Source organism: Gavia stellata, chromosome 33, assembly GCF_030936135.1.
Source record: "Gavia stellata isolate bGavSte3 chromosome 33, bGavSte3.hap2, whole genome shotgun sequence".
NCBI classification, from domain to species: domain Eukaryota; kingdom Metazoa; phylum Chordata; class Aves; order Gaviiformes; family Gaviidae; genus Gavia; species Gavia stellata.
In genome coordinates, this window is record NC_082626.1 from 2,878,516 (window position 1) to 2,900,607 (window position 22,092).

The following is a 22,092-nucleotide window of genomic DNA, read 5'->3' on the forward strand; positions in this document are numbered from 1 at the left end:
TGGGCTCAAGCACGGACGTTCCCGGTGCAAGCAGAGATGGTTATAGCTGATGGGGCTTTTCATCCGGCAGTTCCGAGGCCGCCGCAAAGAGCCCGCTGGCTTCCCAAAATGCTGGGGGGGATGCTCCTGGGCCGGCAACGATGTGAGCACCCGGAGACCCCTCCGGCGCCTGGGCTGGCCTGCCAGCCCCGTCATCGGCCATCGCCGCAGGCAGCCGGGCTGGGAGCAGCCCTGCCCGGCCCCGCATCCCCGCACACTTTAGGCACTGCTTTCCCGGCTCCGGCACGCGTCTCCAGGCAGAATACGACACCGAGGAGCAGAACGGAGAAGCGTCCCTTGTTCTGACAGGGCAGAAAACACTCACAGCTCTGGAGAACACCCCCCCGGGCAGGTTACGGCCAGACACTGTCACCCGCTCGGCAATACGAGAGGGGGGCTCATGTGGGTCCCGGTAAGGAGATGAGATGGAGTGTGGGCAGCGTAGGTCAGAGCCTGTGCAAGAAACCACCACGCTGGCGTCTGCCCGGCGGGGCTTTGCGATGGTGAGAGGGGCAGGGGGCGAGGGGAGCCCCCCGGCCCCCGGCGGGGTCCACACAGGGGAGGAAAACTCTCCCTCCGGTGTCTCCGTTGCTTCAGTGCTTCTGACTTGTTGTTTTGTTTTCAAATGTGAAGACCTGAGATTGAGCGTGGGTTTTCCGTCCGTCACCGGACGCCACGGCGCGGGCTCGCCCGAGGCGTCGCCTCCCGTCCCCTTCCTTCACCACGTGTAGAGGCACCTGAACGGGGATGCGATTCCCGATACCAAGGCGTTGGCAAAGCTCCAAGCATCGCTCGGCACTGCTGGTCCCACCGGCTCCGGCCGAAGGGTCCTACGGCGGTTTGAGGACCAGAAGAAAGTCCACGGAGACCTCGGGACCTGCACGGAAACGCTTCCCCTGTCCGTGGGGGGGGCTGAGGGGCTGCGTTTTAGCAGCTGCTTGAGCTCGTGTAAGGGGTAGGGAAGGAGGTGGAACTGACCCCGATGGGGCTCTCGGAGAGAGGAGTTTGGGGGGTGCCCACCGGCACGCCGACCCCCCGCGCCTCCAGGACGGCAGCGAGCAGGCGCTGCTGCTGCTGCCGCAGCATGTCGGCCATCAGCAGGGGCAGGGAGTTGAAGCTGGCGCTGAGCTGCTCCAGCTTGGACTCCAGGCTGCCGATTTGCTTCTCCAGGTCTTCGCTGCGGTCGTTGAGCTCGGTGATGAGGTCGTACATCACGTTCTGCATCTGGGGAGGGGACAGAGGGGACAGCGGAGGGGTTAGTGCCATGGCTGTGGGCAGAGCTGAGCCCTTGAACCCCTTTCCGCGAGCAAAGCCCCCCGTCTCAGCCCGCTCCGGGAGCTCGCAGGGCACCGTGACGGCAGCTTGGCTTGCCCTGGGACATTAAAATGCGGAAACCCTGCCTCCATGCAGGCAGAGGGGAAAGGGGCGGCCGGCCCCGTGCTGCCAAGCAATGGTACCCCCAGCTGGGGCTGCGTAAGGGGGTGCAGGGAGCAAAGACCTTTCCTGGAAGCAGGGTGACCCCCTCACCAGCCCCTGGCTTGTGTCTGTGTTTCTCCTCCTGCCTTGCGTGGGCAGCCGTCCCACGGCAGCTATTCCCAGCTGACATCTACTGAGCCGGAGCATTTCGCGGTCAGCCAGGTCCACTTTAGTTTTTCCAAGTGAAGAGAAACACTCGGGCAGCCTGGCCGAGCCGAGAGGTCGCCGCAGGGACTTGCCTTCGAGAGGTCGACCAGGGTGTTGGCTTGGTCGCTCAGCTTCCTCTGCTCCATCTTCACGCTCCGCAACCTGGGGAGAAGGAAAGAGCAACGCGGCTGCACTCCCTCCCCAATCGCAAACCGCAGCCGGACACCTGCCCGCATGCCGGGCAATGGGAAATTCTCCCCGCGCCCCGGCCAGGGGCTGGACCACGATTCCCCCCGGAGCTGGGGCTCAGCATCCCCCCACCCGCCACGCAGCCCCTTACTGGTGAATGGCTTGGAGGAACTTCCTCTGATGCTTCCTGACTTTGGCGTGGTCGATCTTCTTCAGCAGCTTGGTGTGCTTATAGATGAGCCACGTTTCCCGCAGGACGTTGGCTGCCGCGTTCTTGATCTGCGAGAGGAACGTTGGCTGCAGGTCACCGGCCCCGGCACTGGAGACACCAGTCTGGGGTCTGGCTCTGCCACGAGCCACCGATTTGTGAGCCGGTGCTGCGAGAGCACTTGACTCGCCCCAGCGGGAGCAAGGCGCTCGGCTCCGCTCCGACACGATCTCCTGCGCAAGGGATCGCAGGCAGCTCGGATGGGAGCAAGGGCAGGCAGAGCTGCCTGCGCTGAGCGGCGGGTCTTGGCCCCTGGTGCGCCCACATCGCCATCCTACCCTGCACCGATGCTCCACCACCGGGCTCCTCACCCGCCTGTGAAGCTGTACCCTAAGCCTCGAGAAAAAGAAAAAAATCCCAAAGTTTTTCTCGATTCCCGCATCCATCTGCCGCTCTTGGCAGGTCCCGGCTGGGCTGCCGGCACGAGGACGCAGCTTCCGCAGGCTCCCCGGCTAAACCACGGCTCTGCTGCTTACTCCAAGATGAATTGGCCGTCGCCTGCCTGGCACGGAGCCCGCAGATCCATATCCACGGCCGGGGGAGCCGGGCCGACCGGCTGTTTGCTTTCCCAGCTCGGCCGTGCCGCGGCCCCCAACTATCCCCCGGCTCCTGCCGGCACACGGCTCTGCCTGGAGCTCTGCTCTCTGGGGCGAAGTGGGGTGCTCCGGCCCCATCCCAGCACTGGGAAGTCACCCTTCCAAGGGCTGCATCTCCTGTATAAAATATCACCCCTGCCACCGACGTGCGGAGCCCATTACGTCACATGGCGCTGTTGTGTTGCCGATGCTTTGCCACGACACGGCTACTAAGACCAGAGACCTCCTGCAGCCCCCGCATGCTGCCAGGGATGTGATGCCTCCCGGCACGACCAGCGACACCGTGGACCCCCCCACACTGCAGCTGTGGCCTCTGGGTCCCTCCTCGGGGATGGAAACCACAGGAGCCTTATGGCATGGAGGTGCTGAATCACCGAAATCCGGTTGTCTTCCTGACACTGAGCTATGCGAGATCGTGCTCTGCAGGAGGAGAGAGTCTGTATCCTCCCAGTGGAAAAAAAAAAAATGGGCTTTTCCTCTCAGGGGTGCGGCCGAGCATCCTGCATCTCCTAAATCCCCGATATGGAGCTGATGCTGTTTGCTTTCACCGTAACACTTGCGCCTGCGCTGCAGCCAAGGCGCTCGGACACCTTCCTCCCGCCGTGGCACCCGCGGGATCCGCACCCGGGGTGCCAACACCTTCTTCCCACCACGGGACCCATGGGACCCACACCCGGGGGTGCCGAAACCTTCCTCCACTGGGGTACCCATGGGACCCACACCCAGGGGTGTCGACACCTTCTTCCCACCATGGGACCCATGGGACCCACACCCAGGGGTGCCGACACCTTCCTCCTGCCACGGGACCCATGGGACCCGCACCCAGGGGTGCCGACACCTTCCTCCACTGGGGTACCCATGGGACCCACACCCAGGTGTGTCGACACCTTCTTCCCACCATGGGACCCATGGGACCCACACCCAGGGGTGCCAAAACCTTCCTCCACTGGGGTACCCATGGGACCCGCACCCAGGGGTGCCGACACCTTCCTCCCGCCATGGGACCCACACGCAGGGGTGCCGACACTGTCCTCCCACCATGGGACCCATGGGACCCGCACCCAGGGGTGCCAAAACCTTCCTCCACTGGGGTACCCATGGGACCCACACGCAGGGGTGCCGACACCTTCCTCCACTGGGGTACCCATGGGACCCGCACCCAGGGGTGCTGACACCTTCCTCCTGCCATGGGACCCACACCCAGGGGTGCCAACACTGTCCTCCCACCATGGGACCCATGGGACCCGCACCCAGGCGTGCCAACACCTTCCTCCCGCCACGGTACCCCGCATCCCCAGCTCCTGTCATGCTGCCCCCACCCCGGCACCTTACCCGCTTCGTCAGCTGTGTGTCCATCATGAAGTTGTGGACGTGCTTCTCGGCTTTGGTGAGCTCCAGCTTCCTGGCCACCACGGCCACCACCAGTGCCGTACAGCCAGCACCCTGTGCGGGGACATCAGACAGGGAAACGGTTTGTCACCCTCCAGGTTACACCATCACAACCCCCCTAATTAACTAAAGCTCCATGATCCCCCCACCCACATCATCCTAACGAGGAGATATCAAAGAGCCTGGGTGTCCTTGAGCGGCTGACGATGTGCTGGGTAATTAATGGGAGGGGATGGGGCTGATTTACAAGGTCAGCGGTGATCGGCGGTGAGCCCTCGCCTCCCCGGCACCCATTAGAAGTGGCCGAGCTAAGCCTGCTTACCGGTGCCACCGCGGGCTGGGGACCTGCCCCGTACCAGTACCCAGCGGGATGGGGAGCCCCCGGCTCCCGAGAGGGGTCCGGGCTGGGAGGGCGGTGGGGAAGCACCGGGTGACCTGGGGGAGAGCGGGGAAGGAGACCCCTGAATCGAGACACCCCCCTCCGCCAAATTGCCGTGTCTCCCAACGGCGACAGCTGGGAGCTCGCTTATCCCAGCGATTAGGGCCAGATCCGTGCGGTAGCCGTCATCTCCGGTGCGTGTTTGTCTTTGGAAAGCAAAGGTGCCAAGCCTCCGCTCCCTGCGGTGCTCCTGCACTCTGCTTGCCACTGCCGGTACCAGATGAGCCGCTCCCCCCTCCCGGCACTCTGGCAGAGACCCACGATCCTGGCAAACGCTCCTTAATTTATTAAAGAGTCATTAATTAACATCATGCTCTGAGCTGAATCCTTTAGCATCCCTGAAGGTCCCGCTGCGTGCTCTCAGCTCCCACCGCTGCTCTTCCCGGTGGGGCGGCCACTCCCGGTGCTGCGGCTCGGGGAGCCCAGGGGAGCCCCCGGCCCCGGCAGTCACGGGGTGTCCCCATCCCCGGCAATGGGGGGGCTGTGCTGCCGGATGGGCGCCGGGAGCGGGGCACGCTTTGCCGGGTGGTGTCTGAGTTCAAAGTAACCACGGGCTCGGGGGGAGCTCTGGGAGCCCGCGGTGCCAGGACCCCCTCGGCCGAGCTGGCGGCCGCTCCCCTGCGCCGCGCTGCCGGGAAACGCCGCGTCCCCCCACTCAAATAGGGATTTTCTCCCTCGCTTAGCTCCGACCAACAGTGTCAGCCTTGCTGGCGTCCGACCTCATATGAGACAGATCAAAGACTTACAGATAATATAAAATTAATACCCGCCGGCGGAGCCGCCTTGGCTAACAGCTCTTGCGGGGCGCAGAGCGGCAGAGCCGAGCCTGGCCGGTGCTGGGTGCCAGCTCAGGGTGCCCCAGCTGGGAGGGGGGGACAGCTCCATCCCCAGGGCCTGGAGCCGAGGGGGGCAGAGCCGGGGTGCTGGGATGGATCCGCGGAGAAGCTCCTTCGTCCGCCCCAGCTGGAAAGCCCCGCAAGCCGGGACATCTCACCGTGCCTTGGAGCAGGTACGCCGGAGGCCCCATAGGTTGGTGACCTTTTGGCCACGAGGAAATGAAGCCGCAGCAGAGCGGTGACGCCGGCAAGAGCGCGGGCGGGCAGAGGGCTCCCAGCTGGTCCCGGCTCTCGGCGGGAGCCGGCAGCATTTGGGATCGCTCCGGGCGATGGAAGCCAGGTGGTGTGAATGGGGACAGCCAAGGGATGCTCGGAGGCTCCTCTGCTCCCGGGGGACATTCCCGACCCCGCCGCGGTCCGGCTCCCCCCTCCCTTGCCGAACGCGTGTCCAAATCCACCCTAAGTTCACCAGCGGGGACCACGGGGCAGGGGACCGGCTGGTGTCCCACGCTGCGCCCCATGGGACTGCAGCACCCGCCAGGCACGCACCCAGCCTGCACCATCACCAAACCGCCACGTCCTGCTAATTACTGTGATTACAGTAATTGTAATTACAGCTCTATCAGCTTCCAGGCTGCGAGACCTCGGAGCTGAAGCCATTACGCCTCGTGCACGGACAAGCCAGCTGGGAAGCGGGTCCCCGTAAAATCTGGTGGCCCTGCTGCCGCGACGGGGACAGGCAGAGCCCACGGGATGGGCGACCGGCTCGGCACAACCCTTACCATGATGCCGGTGAGCAGGCAGACACCCTTCCCGCAGTAAGTGTGCGGGACCATGTCGCCGTAGCCGATGGAGAGGAAGGTGATGGAGATGAGCCACATGGCACCCAGGAAGTTGCTGGTTACGTCCTGCTGGTCGTGGTACCTGCCAAGGAGACACGGGCATCAATGTCACGGCAGGGGACGGGGACGGCTGCGGGGAGCAATGGGGGGAACCTGGGCATGGCGGCTCCCCTGGCACGAGGCTGTGCCGTGCAACGGGGAATATGGCTTAAGAACATGGCCGGATGCCCCGTAACAGCCGCTGCTGCACAATATTTGGCTCAGGAAAACCCACATGGACAAAATCAGAGCAAAAACTCAACGGAAAGGGCTTCTGCTTTCGGTCAGACCTGTCACCACATCCCGGTCCTGCCGGCTGCGTCCCTGGTGCCACGAGGCGCGGCGGCGAGAGCCAGCTGATGGGAGAAACAGCTGCGGCTCTGCAAAGCCCCTGACCACGCCAGCTCGCCGCTGGTGTCCTCCTCCGCATCCTGCCGCTGCCACAGGTCGGGCTGAGCCCACTCCCCCTGTGCCGCCCCGGGGGACAGTGCCGTCAGCGGCCCCGGCAGAACCGCCGGGGACGGATCCTGCCAAGCCTCCGGCATGCTCTTGGCACTCAGACGGCGTGGGGGAACGGCTCACACGCTCGAGACGAAGCGCACGTGGAGCAGCCACAGCTTCGGGGATGCTGCAAACTTCCCCTGGCCATGTCCCTGCCGAGCTGCGAGGTCAGTGACCGCCCTGGCCGGCCCGGCAGCTGGCTGCGGTTCTTCCGGCAAACACGCAACCAGGGGCCCCGGCTGCCTCCGGCTCCCCAGGGCCGGTGCGAGCCCGGCCAAGCCGCGTGGGGATGCTCCCCGCGGGATGCAGCGGTGGCTCCCGGCGGCGGAGCAAGGGCTGGCCCAGCCCGCGGTGGGACTGAGCCCCAAGCCCTGGGGTGGGCAGGGGCAGGCAGCACCTTTGCCCCGCCACGGGCAGGACGGTCGCCCTCCTGCCTGCACGCAGCCCTCTCCCGGCAGGCTTCTCCCAGCCTCCTCACGAAATCATTAGAGGGAAACCAGATGGAGCTTTTGGCAATCCCCTCCCGGTTCATCCCAGCTCCTCGCTCCCGGAGCAGTTGGGTTTTCTCCTCTTCCAAAATGTTTTTCCCCCCACGTAACCGGAGATTCGAACGAGATCCCGGTGCACGAGAAAGCACCCTCAGCCACGGTGAGAGCTGCTGCCGCGCTCCTGGGCAGGGCTGGCCGGGGGAGCCAGAGCCCATCACTGTGGCTATGGTGGGGCTTCCCAAAATCCCGGCAGCGGCACGCACCCCCCATCCCGGCCAGCGTGTTTCCCTGGGAAAGGCTGAGCCCAGCCCGTCCCGCAGGATGTGAGCTCTCGAGCCGCGGGGACGACCCCGGGAGCATCGTGCTGGGCAAGGGGGTTACGGCACAGCCGGACAGACGGACGTTCTCTCTTCCAAGAAGCACTTTGAGCAGAAGGAGCTGATGAACAGGGAGGGCTGGCGTGTGCCGTGGCTGGCGCGGGCAGGAAGAGGGGCTGCCCGCTCACGCCGAGGGCTGCCGCAGTCGGTTAGACCCCGGCGCCGGTTTCCATCGCCCCCATGTCAACCTGCCCCCACCAAGGGCACAGCCGCTCCTCGCCGGCGGGAAAGCTGCGAGCATTGCCCCGGTCCTGCGCCACGCCAGCACCGAGAGGAGCATCGCCATGCCAGGACGCTGCGGCAGCACCGGCTTGGCTGAACCGAGCCCATCGGTTTGGGCAGCACCCCGGGGAGCAGGGCTGGCTGCACGTGCACGAACACGTGTGAGCACACGTGCGCGCCGTCGGCGGGCAGGGCCGGCAGCGTTGCCGGCACCGCAGGCAGCTCTGCGCGGCGGTCGGGCGAGCGGGCGAGCGGGCGAGGTTGCTAAGCGACTTGCTGCCTTCGGAGAGCTGCGGCCCCCCGGCGTGCACGGGAGGATGCCCGGCAGCGATGCCGGGCCCACGGGTACTGGAGCAGCCCACGGTGCCGATGGGATGTGCCACAGCCAGGTCACCCCAGCCCAGGGACCACATCTTGGAGCGGCACAGCCATCTCCGAGCCGCCCAGCCCCAGCGGGTGCTGGTTGGGGATGGTCCCGCAAGCCACAGCCGGTGCAGCAACCTGCCATCAGTAGGGACATGGGGACACGTCCTGGGTGGCCCTTGCAGGAGCTGTGCGGCACCCAGGGCCGGTGCATGCCCAAGGGATGGTGCATCCCTTCGGGACGGAGCATGTCCCAGGGGTTCTGCATCCCCCCGGGTCGGTGCATCCCCAGCCTGGCCGGGATCCCACCCGGGAACGCGTCTGCCGCTCTGTAGACAGAGGGAGGTGGCGGCAGCTGCGGTGCCAGTGATCTGCGGTGCCAGTGATCTGCAGCGCCTCGTCTGCGTCATTTCTATTATTTTTTTTTTTTTTTGGTCGGTAATGGTTCTTTATTTACATCGCATTTGCCAGCCTAAGCCCCCCAGGTGCAGAATCAACGCCCTGCGCGTCCCCCGGGAGCCTGTCCGCCCGCTCCCCATTTAGAAGGCACAAATAAAAATCTCCCAAACACAATTAAGCAGCGCACGACTATCCAGCACATCCTGAGAGCATCATTAAGGGAGGCAGGAAGGCAAACGCAGCCTGTAAAAGCTTGTAAAATCTCAGCGTGCCGCTCCACTCCGCTGCCACGGTACTTAACGCCCCTTCCCGGGGTGACCAGCGCGATGGGTCCCGCCCTGGGGAAGAGGAGGGGTGCCCTTCCTCCTGTCTTGCAAGCACCCAGAAGCAAGCTGGGTGTCACAGGGGACCCCGGGGTGCCGTCCGGTGCAAACCCTCGCACTTTGGTTCCAAGTACGGCACGAAGCTGCCGCAACAACTTAATGGGAATTCGTGCGATTTCGCCAATTCACGGACCCCAAATCGTAACGCCCGCGTTGTCTTGGGCGCTTTCCGGCAGACCAGCCCGGGCTCCGAGAGCCCTCCGGGGCAATTAGGTGTGCTTGGATGGCAGCGCGGCGTCGAGCGCAGCCTCATGGGGACCGCGATGGCCCCGTGCTGGGACAGGACGCAGGACACCCCAGGGGAGACCTGCCCTCCCTTGTCCCGGGATGGACGGGTGCCGCCGGCACCTTGCGCCGTGGCCGGGGAGAAACCCCTCCGCACAGCGCTGGGGTGGGCTGGGGGTGCTCCGCCACAGCCCCCCGGTTCCCCTCGGGGGACAAAGGGGTGCCGGCACGTCCCCGAGAGATGGAGGTGTTGCGGTACCCACCAAGGCCGGTCGCCACAGCAACCCGCGCGCCGAGCATGCCGATGCCGGCGTGATGCCATCCGGCAGTGGGTTTGTCACGGCGGTGTTGTCATGGCAGTCGCTCGCAGCGACGCCAGAGCCTGAGCCAGATGCTGCCGCTCGCCAGCCTCACGGCACCCCCAGCCTCTCCCCATGCACGGCTCCCGCCGCTCCCCACGTCCCCCACCCACCCTCCTGGGGCTCCCGCGCCAGCCGGCACCGCACACCGTCCCCTCGCATGGGGACCCTGCCTGTCCCCAGGCACTGCGCTGCGGGGACAGGGCTGTCCTCACCTCTGCCTCCCGCCCGGGACAGGGGCTCATCGGTGGGAACCCGCGGCTGCCAAGCCCCCGGATCTCTGCATCCCTCCCACAGGGTGCGGGGACATCGCAGTTCCGCTGAGCATCCCGAACCGCCGCGCGTCCCGAACCGCCGCGCATCCCAAACCGCCATGCATCCCAAACCGCCGCGCATCCCGACCCCGCCCTGCAGCCCCAGCCCCTCTCACCTCTCGCACACCCGGACCGTCCACGCGGCGATGATCCAGAGGGAAATACTGAAGACCAACAGCACCGTCCCGGGGCAGATGGTCATGAGAGTCTTCATGACGAAGCGGGTGTTGAAGTTGATCTTGTTGAGTGCCCCGATGCTGCGCGAGGAGGCGTCGGTGAAGAGTTTGCTGTGCAGCAGCATCACCCGAGCGATCAGGTAGAGGCGCAGGAACATGGGGATGGACAGGATGATGTCCACGTCCGCCTCTGCCCGAGAAGGTGTGTAGGAGAAAGCCAGGCGGGCTGTCCAGAAAAATTTGTACTCCCCGGGGATGGGGTGTATGGCACAAACCAGCATCTCCAGGCTGATGTAGAGGATGCGCTCGTACGTCATCGCTATCCGCCAGTCGTCGGCTCCGTTGTCGATCACAAAGAGCTACCGGGATGCAAAACCACACCGTTACCGGCGGCCCCGGCCAACCCTGCCCCACCAGCATCCCGCCACGGACAGCGGGAGGGTGACCGACACCAGAGCTCCACGGAGCCAGGGATGGCTTTGGCCAGGACGGCTGGGGATGGCTGGGGAAGGAAAAGGTGGGAATGAGCCTTCGCCATCTACTCCGCTGCTCTGCCTGTGTGTTCAGGGGATGGTTACGGCGCTGGGGACACCCCAGAAAGCTTTAGGGTGCCCGGCCTCGAGCACACGCCCAGGCACGGCATGGGGACAGCTTGCTCCGACCCACTCCCGCACACCGGCTGGCAGGAGCCCACCTCCTGGCACAGCCTCCTCGCCCGGGGCACGGAGACGGGCGAGCCGTGGTGCCGCAGAGCACCGGCACGAGCCACCCCAGCCCCTTCGCTCCTGCCGGTGCTGCACCGGTGTCACCGACAGCCACCACGCTCTGAGTGCCAGGGCAGCTTTTGGGGAGGGAACGCCACAGCCAGAGCACCCGGCCGCTGGCGGCGGATGGGATCCGGTTGTCATAGCAACCGCCGGTTCATCCTGGGTACCAGCTCCTCTCCCACTGCCAGCGATGGAATCGGGGTCTCTGCGGGAGCTGGGGGGACGGCGGCTGGGGCTGGCCCCTCTGGGATGCCACCAGACCCCTGGGGGTCACCCACCCCGTCCTGCCTCGGCAGGTCCGTCCCGAGGCTGCCATCGGCTTGTCCCTGGTGCGCCGGGGACACCCGTGTCACCCACAGCAGCGGGGACGCACTCAGAGCCTCTCCACCAGCAGTGCTTGGCAAAGACACCGCTGGGAGGGGATCCAAGGGGGACGTGGCAGCCGGCGCTACCGTCACCAGCGTGTCCTCGACCCTGCAAAGCGCGGAGTGACATCGGTTCATCCGAGGGGGGCCAGGAGCTCCCGTGCCCGCTCCAGCCCGGACGGTGGGTGGGAGCACGGCCCCGGCTGGCGCTGCGCCCGGGAACAACCCTCCCACCCCACCGGAGGCCCCAGTGCACCTGCGCCAGCCGCCTCGCCGGCACGGCACGGCACACGGGGCTCTCCCCGGGGACGGCAAGGGACTGACTCACGGAGCGGCCGTCCCCGGCCACCTCCCTTTCTGTTTGGAAAGCTCCGCTCCTTTTAGCTGCTTTGTTTGAGAAATTGTTTATAAAAATGCTCCAAGCTGTCAAGGGAGATCCTCAGGCAGTTAGCAAGCTGACAGCCCATTCCTTCCTGGAAAAGGGTGTTAAAAATAAACAAATTAGCAAGAGGAAAAAGGCAGGGAGCCTTTTGAGTGCGTGTGTGGGGTTCGCAACGGGCCAGCTCGGGGAAGGGAAGGAGCAAGGGGGGGATTTGGGCAGGTTCCCCCTGCGCCAGCCCCTCTCAGCCCCCTGCGGCGCATCGCTGCGGGTTTCCATGGAAACCCCGGAGCGGTACCCGACGGGGCATCCCCAGCATCCCCAGCATCCCCAGCACCGGCTCCGGCCGAGCGAAGCACAAGGAAAACCACCGAGAAACTGCGTGGGGGGAAAAAGCTTCATCCAACTAAACGCACAAAGAGCCCTGTGCCCCCCCGAGGGCAGCGACGAGGGGGGCTGTGCCCCCCCAAACCCCCTGCCTGCAGCTGGCAGCCTCGCCAGCACTGCGCTCCATCGTGCGCCGCGGCGATAAACGTGGCGCTGGCAGGGGACGGCACGTTCTGCACCGCCCCAGGGCTCCGCGGCGGTGGCAGACCCTGCCCCGGGGCTGCAGCCCAGAGCCATCTCCACGATGCCGGGCAGGACCCCAGGACGCAGCCCCGGAGAAACTGAGGCACGGGGAGAGCTGCAAATGTCCCGAAGAACTCGGCAATTAACGCAATTAATATTGAGGGAAGAGGCTGAAGCCGCTGTCGACTCTTTCCTGGAGGCCGGGTTGGTTCGGCAGTGCCGCGGCGGGGCGAGCGCAGCCCCCGCTTAGGCAAGAGGGATGAGAAGGTCAGGATTTACAGCTCTGCCGGCCCCGCTTCCATCCCCGGCCGGATTATCAGCAATCCCTTTATAAGCACCTAAGAGATAATAGGGCGATCAGCAGCCAGCACGGCTTTGTCCGGAGCAAATCAAGTCAAACCGATCTCACTCCCTCCCCTGCCACCGTAACTAGCCCAGCAGAGCAACCGGGAGCCACAAGGCCAGACCGTGGCAAGGTTCGGTGCCCGCGCCGGCACGGCGCGCATGCTCGGGGACCGGGACCCCACGGATGGACGGCAGCGGGGATTTCGGCTCCAGCCACGGGCAGAGCAGGGGGAGAGAGTCGCACGGGTGGACGCTGTGTTTGCACAACCCGCTCCCAAGAACAACAAGCGGAGGAAGCCGGCGAGCGCCGGGGCACGGCCCGCCCGGCTGACCCCAACCGCCGCCACCCCGGGGTAAATATTATTCCAGCAAAAACCAGAGCTCTCAAATATTTGCTTTGAGCAACCCACCGCCGGGCTCGGTCCCCGTGCAGACAGGCTGAGCCACAGGGGTGGCTCCCGGCAAGGTCCCTTGCAGGCAGGGAGCGGCGTGCCGGCCCCGCAGCCGGCAAAGCTGCCCCGTCCCCCAGCCCCGAGCGGGACGAGGTGGGATCTTTGGTGCACCGAAACACCGGGAACCCAGGGGCTTCGGCGTCCCTTCCTGGGATGCTCATTCTCCTGCCCGGCGATCCGTTCCTCCCGTCCCCAAAACACGCCAAGCATCCTGCCGAAGCCAGATCCCGCGGGGAAACGCTGGAGCGAACTGGGAGCCCTGTCATTTCCCAGCAAAGCCAGGGCGGGCAGGGAGGAAGAGAGTGGGCAGCCCTGATTAGGAAAGGATTTCACAGCTTTCCTTGGCACCTCAGCTGGTCCGAGCCCTTCCTGGCTGCAGCCTCCCCCAGCCGCCGGCAGCTCCGCCGGGCTCCCTGCACCCGGGCAGACCCCTCGGTGCCCGGTCTCACCGCCCCCCGAGACCCCTCGCTGCCCCCCGAGACGCCGGCAAGGAGGGAGAAGGCTCCATGCAGGCTGCGAGATTGGCTACCGCATCCCACCGGGGTGGCTGGCAAAACCCGCAGCCCACTCCGGCCACCCGCCCTGGCAACCCCTCGTTCGGCACCGGCGACGCCGGGACCTACCTGCACCTCCCGCGTGTGGTAGGCGATGATGAGGCCCAGCAGGATGACGGTGGAGAGGCTGATAAGGCATTTCAGGGCCAGGGAGAACATGGAGTCCTGCAAGGCGAGAGCAGGGGTGCCGTTAGGGGGGACGTGGCTGCGGGACCCTGCCGGTGCTGGCCGCCACGCCGGGCTCTGCACCCCCAGGGAGATGCTACCCCCCCCCCCATCTGCTTCCTCCCCCCCACCGGCACTTCGGCAGCCCCAGCTCCCACCCCGAGCGGCTCGGCACGGTAGCGAGGGCACCGCCGGCACAGCCGGCGCCACCGGCACGGCGGGCAAGAGCGGCCCTTTCTCCAAAATGTTTTATTAAATCTGATTCTACCAAGCGTAATTACCAGCCTCCCCTCGCCGGGACGCGCGACGCCAGCGCCCCGGACGCATCTGGCGTGAGCCCAACGCTATGGCACCTTAATGGATGGTCTAATTAGATTCTCCTGCTAATTAGCTCTATGTAAATTAAACCAGCCCCTGATTCACTGGTGGCCCAAGCGGCTGCTCCCTGGGACCCCACCGGGAAGAGCAGGGATTCACCGTCCCCTCCCACGGGCTCCCCTCCGGACCACATTTCAGTCACTGGCAAGCTCGTTCTGCCGCTGGTCACGATCCGGCCACGATCCGGCCCCGCCGGTGCCGGGGCACCTGCCAAGCACTGGCAGCCCCTCGCCAAGGTGTCATCTCTAAACCAACCTGCCCTGCCACCACACCCGTCCCACACCTCCACCCCACCGCCGGCACGCCAAGACCTGGCACACTCATGGCACGCCAAGACCTGGCATACCCATGGCACGCCGAGACCCGGCATGCTCGTGGCACGCTGAGACCTGGCATGCTCATGGCATGCTGAGACACTGGCATGCTCTTGGTATGCTGAGGCCCGGCACGCTCACGGCACGCTGCACCCATCCTTTGCTCCCCAGTGCACCAGGCTGCCTTCAGCCTCGCTCCTCTCCCTCTCCCCGGTGTTCCCCATCCCCGTGGGGTATTTAAACACGGAGAAGGGACTATTTGCCGCGGAGGCGGTGGCGCATTCTTAACGACTTGGCTCTGGCCGCGCAATTGTGTGGATATAATGGCTGGTGCTGAGAGAAGTGCCGGGGACCAAACAACGGCTATTAATAGGCAAACTCCGGGACGGGGTTCGTGCCAAGGCTGCTCCGGCCAGACCCTTCCCGAGGGCACTAATCCTGCCTGCCCACAGCACGGGGACCCACCAGCCCTCCCGGTAAGCGTTATTGGCAAAGGCTGCCGCACACCCACCGCGTTTATTGATGCCTCCTGCCAGCGCCGGGTCCGTAGGGACCCGGCAGGAAGAGCTGCTGCTGGATCCCACGCTCATGGCAAACAACGGAGGGGCGGCTTGGCCGAACTGCGGCGACGCCTCGGCACCCTCGGCACGCATCCTCCCTGCGCCACGCAGGTGGCAGGATGCTTCACCCCGGCGGTGCCACGCAGGTTGTTCGTGGCTCTGGGAAGCAGCGGTGCCGGCCCGGAGGCAGGAGAGGCCCCATCCTGCCCACGCTCGAGGGACGGGCAGAGAGCAGGCAAAACCCGGCCGCCACATCCTCGCTTTTCGGCTCAGCCCCGGCACCCTCCGGCCTGGGGAGCATGCGGCGGCACGGCTGCCGGCCGCAGGGCGAAGCTGGAGCCGGGCCAGGGCCAACAGCACCAACATCCCCATCCGCACGACAGCTGCCGGCCCCGGCCCCAGGCGCTCCTTCGGTCACGGCCGCGTCCCTGCCAGCGAGCTCCGGTTTCCCGCCGGGGGCTGCCGGGTGGGATTTATAGACGGTCGCCCACTGCCGCAGCTCCAGCCAAGGGCCTGGGGCGGCCGGGAGCCAGGGACTCCCCCTGCACCCTGCGGTTGTCGGCGTGAGCATCGTGGCGAGCGGCAGGCGCCGGGGCAGGGGTCGGGGCCGCGGGCGGCTGCACAGCGGCAGCGCTGACTCACAGGGTCTTCCCCGGCTGACACAGCAGCTCGGCGTGCCGGGGCCAGCAAGCGTGGCAGTGGTGTTGCCGGCAGCCCGGCGAGGGCGGCCAGTCCCCCCCGGCACCAGGCACACGGGCCCAGGGAGCCCGGCGAGGGCGGCCGCGGTTCAACAGGTAGCGGGCGCAGGTTGGGGACGACAGTTCGGCCTCGATCCTGCCGAAGGGGAGCGGGAAGCGCCGGGGAAGAGACTCCGGCAGCGAAGCGAAGCATCACCTCCAGGGATGCGGGCTCGGCACCGAGGCATCGCTCTGCCTCGGCCGGAGCAGTGGGAACTGCTGCCGGCGGCCCCCACGCTGACGCTGGCAGCTGTGGGCAGCCGGGGCTCGGGAACCCCCCGCCGCCGGCCGGGCACCTCCGTGGGGAGGCGGCGGGGTCCCCCGCACCCACGGGACCCCCAACCGCGCCCTTCCCTCCTTCCCTCCACCTGCTCCAGCTCCATCGCCTCCTCCGCCCGCGCCGCCCTCCCCACCGCCCGCGCCGGATAATGGCAGGAAGCGACGAGCAGCCCCTTCCCACCCCGCTGCTTCCCCTCCGCCGGCGGCACCGCGGCACGGGGACCCCCGCCGGCCACCCCCAGCCCCCTCGGCAGTGCCGTCCCGCTGACGCCCATGGGTGCCACGCACGCCCTGCCGGCGCGGGTGCCGATGCCTTCCCCTCTCTGGATAGGTATAAATAACATGACAGATGTCTATACAAAGAGTTATTCATATCGCTGCCAACCAGCGCAGCCCGGGAGCAGGAGCTGGAAGGGGCGTGGGGGGGGGGGGAGAATTATAAATAAAAGACACCGTCCTGAAAAAAAAAAAGAAAAAAAATGGAAGAAAAGGGTGTGGAGGAGGAGGAGGAGGGAGGGGGGGCTCCGCCGCACCGCCGAGGGCACGGCGCCTCGAGGAGCGCCCGGCCGGGTCAGCATCGGGCACCGCAGACCCCGGTGGGTCGGTCCCCGGCGCTGCTGGTGCATGGGGCAGCTCCGCCAGGACCTGACGCACGTCTGCCGGCACGCGGCCCCGGTGGCCCCCAGCCCGGCGCTCGCCCTGTCCGCCACCTGCGGCCGTGGCGTCCCCGTAAGGCCCCGGGGCCACCCCGTTGGGCCCCAGCCAGCCCGTACGGCCCCGTCCCACAGCATGTGGGGCAAACGGCTCCGTGCTCACCCCACCGGGCAGCGGCCAGCGCCGACGGCCCCGCGCCCACCCACCCCGGCCCCGTCGGTACCTTGGAGTAGAGCCCCCAGGAGAGCTCGGTCTCGATGACCATGACGACGATGCCGAACATGCCGAAGATGAGCGCGTAGTCGCTGAGGCGCTTCCTCTTCTCGAAGAGCGCCCGGCGGTGCCCGAGCCGGTAACCGATGTTTTGCGCCTTACGCTTGGGCCCCTTGGCGAAGGCGGCGGGGGCCGGGCGGGCAGGCGGTCGGTCGGTGCGTCGGACGGCGGGCGCGTGGTTGTCCTCGCGTGAGACGACGATCTCGGGGGGTCCGCCGGTGCCGCCGCCGAAGAGCTGTAAGGGTTGAGCCTCCGGTTCGGCCTCGATGAGGTTCCTGCGGGATGCGCTGAGCCGGCTGAGGGGCTTCATCACCCCTCCGCTGTACTTGCAGGAGCTCATGGCGATCTCGGTGAAGGGGTTGCTGTCCCGTCGGTGAACCAACGGGCTGGGCTGCCGGTGTTTGCCGCTGCCGGAGCCCGTTGGGTGGTCGCCGAGGTTGAGTTGGCTGCCGTGGCGGGAGGAAGGGTGGAGGGCGGCGGGGGCGGCGGGAGGAGGAGGAGGGGCCCGTAACGACCCGGGCGAAGAGTGCAACAGGCTATGCTGGAACGGCGGCAACGCAGCGGGAGGCGGCGGTGACCGTTCATCCCCGGTAACGGACACGGACACCTACCATCCTCCTCCAGGTCCCCCACGCCCGAATCGTGGAGATGGCCCGATGTTTCCATAACGGTGGGACCGGCGCCGTTTTATCCAGCACCGGTTCCGCTTTACCGACCACCGGCCCCGTACGCTGGATCATGAATGGGCACCGCGCTGCTCGTCGCCACCGCCACCGCCGCTACCGCCGCTACCGCCGCCACCGCCGCCGCCGCCCCCGCCACCGCCGCCGCCGCTGCCGCCGCCGCCGCTGGCCCGGCCCCGCCGCGCCATTGGCCACGCCGGGGCTCCCCGCAGGCTGACATCATCCCCGCCCGCTCCCCGCTTCGTATCCCCCCACCACCACCACCTCCCTCCCACCTCTCCCCCCGCCCCTCTCCGCGCTCCCGGTTCCTCTGACTCAACCGGGGGGTCGTTCGGGACTTGGGAGTCCATCGGGGCGCACCGGCGCCGTTACCGGCGCCGGTGCGCCCCGATGGACTCCCAAGTCCCGACATAGGTCGTTCCCCCCCGGGGACACCCCCCCCCCGCTCCACCGGGCTCCGCTCTTCGACGGGACCCCCGGGCACCCCCCACACCCCCCCCTTATATAAAACCCCATAATCCCCTTATAGAAACCGGAGATTACCGGGGATGGGTGACCCCCACCCAAAGGTGGCCCCGAGGGGGATCAGGGTGACGCTAAACCCCGGGGGGGGCTCACTGCCACAGCCATGGGGTGCTGGGACCCCAAACCCACAGCCCCCCCCCCCCATTCTGCCTCCGGTCGTGCCCGGCTGCTGCGGGAGAGGAGCAGGTATTAGGGCAGGAGCCGTCTGCTTGGGAAGCGGATAATCCGCAGGGAATTGGCCGCTGGAAGCCTATTAAAATACACCACGAAGTACCCAGCTGGTGACCCCCCCCCCCCACGCAGGGGGGGATTAAACTGCACCTCTGCCCCCCCCCAGCCCCGTCTCCCCCGGCCCCATATGCCCCAGTCCTGTCTCCCCCAGCCCCATCTCCCCCAGTCCTGTGTCCCCTAGCCCCATATCCCCCGGCCCCATGTCCCCTGGCCCCATCTCCCCCAGTCCTGTGTCCCCCGGCCCCATGTCCCCTGGCCCCATATCCCCCAGTCCTGTGTCCCCCAGCCCCATCTCCTCCAGCCCTATGTCCCCCAGCCCCGTGTCCCCCGGCCCCGTGTCCCCCGGCCTCATGTCCCCCAGTCCCGTGTCCCCTAGTCCCATATCCCCTGGCCCCGTGTCCCCTGGCCCCATCTCCCCCAGTCCTGTGTCCCCCAGCCCCATCTCCCCCAGCCCCGTGTCCCCCAGCCCCATGTCCCCCAGCCCCATGTCTCCCGGCCTCGTGTCCCCCAGCCCCATCTCCCCCATCACGTGTCCCCCAGCCCCATCTCCCCCAGCCCCGTATCACCCGGCCTCATGTCCCCTGGCCCCATCTCCCCCAGTCCTGTGTCACCCAGCCCCATCTCCCCTGGCCCTATGTCCCCAGCCTCGTGTCTCCCAGCCCCATATCCCCCAGCCCCATGTCCCCCAGCCCCGTCTCCCCAGCCCCGTCTCCCCCAGCCCCGTGTCCCCCGGCCCCATTTCCCCCGGCCCCGTGTCTCCCAGCCTTGTGTCCCCCAGCCCCATGTCCCCTGGCCCCATCTCCCCCGGCCCCATATCCCCCGGCCCCATGGCCCCTGGCCCCATGTCCCCCAGCCCCAGGGAAATGGGACACAGAGCCGGGGGTGGCAGCCGTTCTCCGTGTCGGAGCTTTATTTGCAGGGCGGTGGGGCCCGATGCGAGGCGGAAGGGGCTGTGGGGCCGGGAAGGGGCCGCGGTCCCCAAGCCCCGCAGAGGGTCACCGAGCTATAGGCGGCGGCGGAGCGACCGCAGCAGCGTCTCCAGCTGCTCGGCCAGGGACAGCTCGTCCCCGTCGTTTGGTGATCACCCAGTCGAAGGTCACTCCCTGGTCCAGGCCGCACTCGGACTCGGCGTCGTCCACCCCTGGGGAGGAGCGCAGCCCGGGTGAGGCCCCCGAGGCGGGTCAGGATCCGTCCCTCTGTCCGTCCGTCCGTCCCCCCGCCACAGCCTCACCCCCCCAGAGCTGGGGGGGGGTTTATCTAAAACCTCCGGCTCCCGCAGCCAGGGGACGGCGGCAGAGGCAGCGGAGCTGCGCCCGTGTGGGGCAGCAGCAGGTGCCAGCGCAGCCCCGGGTTTGGCACCGTGCTGGGGGAGGCAGCGCTTGCTCGCTCGCTCACCGGCGACGAAGACCCAGTTCCTCCTCTTCCTCGTCTCCTCGGTGGCCACCACCCGCACGGTCTGCACCGCGTCCCCGTAGACGTCCCGGAACCACTCCACGTCTGAGAGGCGCCGCGTGTCGCTCACAACCTGCGCGGGGGCTCCGTCAGCACCCGCCCCGCGCCCCCCCCCCCCCCCCCCCGTGCCTCCCGCAACCCGCACCGCCGCTCACCCACACCGGCTGCGCCGCCCCCTCCACCACCGTCCTGCAGAAGAAGCCGGGGTCGGCGCGGCGCTTCTCCTCTCCCCAGCGGATCATGTCCTGCCGGAATGTCTCCTTGTAGGCGCTGGCGTCCAGGAGCCGCTGGAAGTCCAGGCCGTGCTCCTGTGGGGAGAGGAGGTCAGTGGGTACGGCCTGTGCCATGGGGCGTGGCGCGGCATGGTGCGGCATGGCACGGCATGACAGTGCAGTATGGCACACTTCAGCACAGCGCGGCACGGCACGATGTGGCGCAGCGTGGCATGGCATGGCACAACATGGTGGAGTGTCACATGGCATGGTGTGGTGCAGTGTGGCATGGCACAGCTCGACATGGCACAGCATGGCTCAGCATGGCACAGCACAGCATGGTGGAGTGTGGCATGGCACGGCGTGGTGCAGCGCGGCACAGCATGGCACAGTGTGGCGCAGCAGGGCACAGCCCAGCATGGTGCAGTGTGGCATGGCATGTTGCGGCATGGCTTGGTATGGCACAGTGTGGCGCAGCATGACACGGCACGGTATGGCACTGCGTGGTGCAGTATAGCATGGCATGGCATGGTGCAGCATGGCACAGCTCGGCATGGCACAGCATGACCCAGCATGGCACGGCACAGCATGGTGCATGTGGCATGGCACGGTGTGGCGCGGCACGGCACTGCACGGCACGGTATGGCCCAGCATGGTGCAGTGTGGCATGGGACAGCGTGGTTCGGCGCGGCACGGCTCGACGTGGCACAGTGTGGCTCAGCATGGCACAGCACAGCATGGTGAAGTGCGGCATGGCACGGCGTGGTGCGGCACGGCTTGGCGTGGCACGGTGTGGTGCGGCATGGCCCAGCACAGTACGGCCCAGCACAGCGCAGCGCGGCATGGCACAGGGTGGTGCGGCACGGCTTGGCGTGGCACGGTGTGGCACAGCACGGCCTGGCACAGCGCGGCGCAGCGTGGCACAGCCCGGCGTGGCGCAGCGTGGGGCAGCTTGGCATGGCGTGATGTGGCATGGCACAGCACAGCATGGGACGGCACGGGATGGCACGGAATGGCACAACACGTCCCGGCACGGCTCGGCGTGGTGCGGCAGGGCGTGGCAGGGCGTGGCAGGGCGTGGCAGGGCGGGGCGTACCTTGGCGTACTGCTCCTTGAGGGGCCCGGAGAGGCGCAGGACGGTGCACACGTCAGGGCCCAGCCTGCGGGAGAGGGGTCAGCGGGACGGGCACCGGCACCGCCGGCACCGGCACCGGCACCGGCACCGGCACCGGCACCGGGCCCGGCCGGCTCCACCCCGGTAGGGCCCGGCCTCCCCGCCCCCCGGTGCCGGCCCCGCCCCTCCCGGTGCAGGCCCCGCCCCTCCCGGTGCCGGCCCCCGCCCCCGGTACCGGCTCCGGAGCTCTTCGGCCACGAAGTCCTTCCCCGACTTCCTCTTCCCGCTCAGCAGCAGCACCGCGCGCGGCGCCGCCATCCGCCCGCCCGGCCACGCCCCCGGCCACGCCCCCGGCCACGCCCACCGCGCGGAGGAGCCCGACCCGCTCTGGCCCCGCCCCCCCCCCCCCCCCGCGGATCCCGAGTGGTACGGCCCGAGGAGGGGGCGGGGCGCGGCGCCGAGGACTCCGCCCCTCCGGCGGGGCGCCCGCCTCACGGCGCCCCCTGCAGGGCGGAGCCGGCACAGCGCCGCACTCCGCGGGGGGGGGGGGGGGAGGGCGGGGGGCGGAGGGGAGGGGCACCCAAACCCGCGGGGGCACCTTTGCGCTCCCAGCACCCCCCCTTCCCCCCAGCACCCCCTGTACCCCCCTTCCCCCCAGCACCCTCTTCCCCCCAACATCCCGTTCCCCCTCTGCACCCCCTTTCCACCAGCACCCCCTCTTCTCCCCCAGCACCCCCTGTCCCCCCCAGCACCCCCTCTTTCCACCTGCACCCCCTCTTCCCCCCAGCAACCCCTGTCCCCCCCAGCACCCCCTCTTTCCACCTGCGCCCCCTCTTCTCCCCAGCACCCCCCTATTCCCCCAGCACCCCCCTTTCCTCCTAGCACCCCCATTCCTCCCTTGAACCCCTCTTCCCCTCAGCACCCTCTTCCTGACTGCACCCCCTGTCCCCCCAGCACCCCCCTTTCCCCCCAACATCCCGTTCCCCCTCTGCACCCCCTCTCCACCTGCACCCCCT

General features: G+C 67.5%; 2 protein-coding genes across 2 annotated transcripts; both read right to left on the bottom strand.

Moving 5' to 3' along the window:
- Positions 1-966: 966 nt before the first annotated feature.
- On the bottom strand, positions 967-17,525 carry KCNN3 (potassium calcium-activated channel subfamily N member 3). Its single transcript, XM_059832261.1, is given in 9 exon segments — positions 967-1,263; positions 1,755-1,824; positions 2,003-2,130; positions 4,048-4,158; positions 6,162-6,303; positions 10,008-10,426; positions 13,569-13,664; positions 16,810-17,453; positions 17,456-17,525. Coding segments are annotated over 9 exon segments (1,977 nt in total).
- Positions 17,526-19,281: 1,756 nt separating this feature from the next.
- Positions 19,282-21,394, bottom strand: PMVK (phosphomevalonate kinase). Its single transcript, XM_059832378.1, is given in 6 exon segments — positions 19,282-19,376; positions 19,378-19,439; positions 19,694-19,823; positions 19,906-20,058; positions 21,059-21,122; positions 21,312-21,394. Coding segments are annotated over 6 exon segments (567 nt in total). The 3' UTR covers positions 19,282-19,301.
- Between the last annotated feature and the right edge of the window lie 698 nt (positions 21,395-22,092).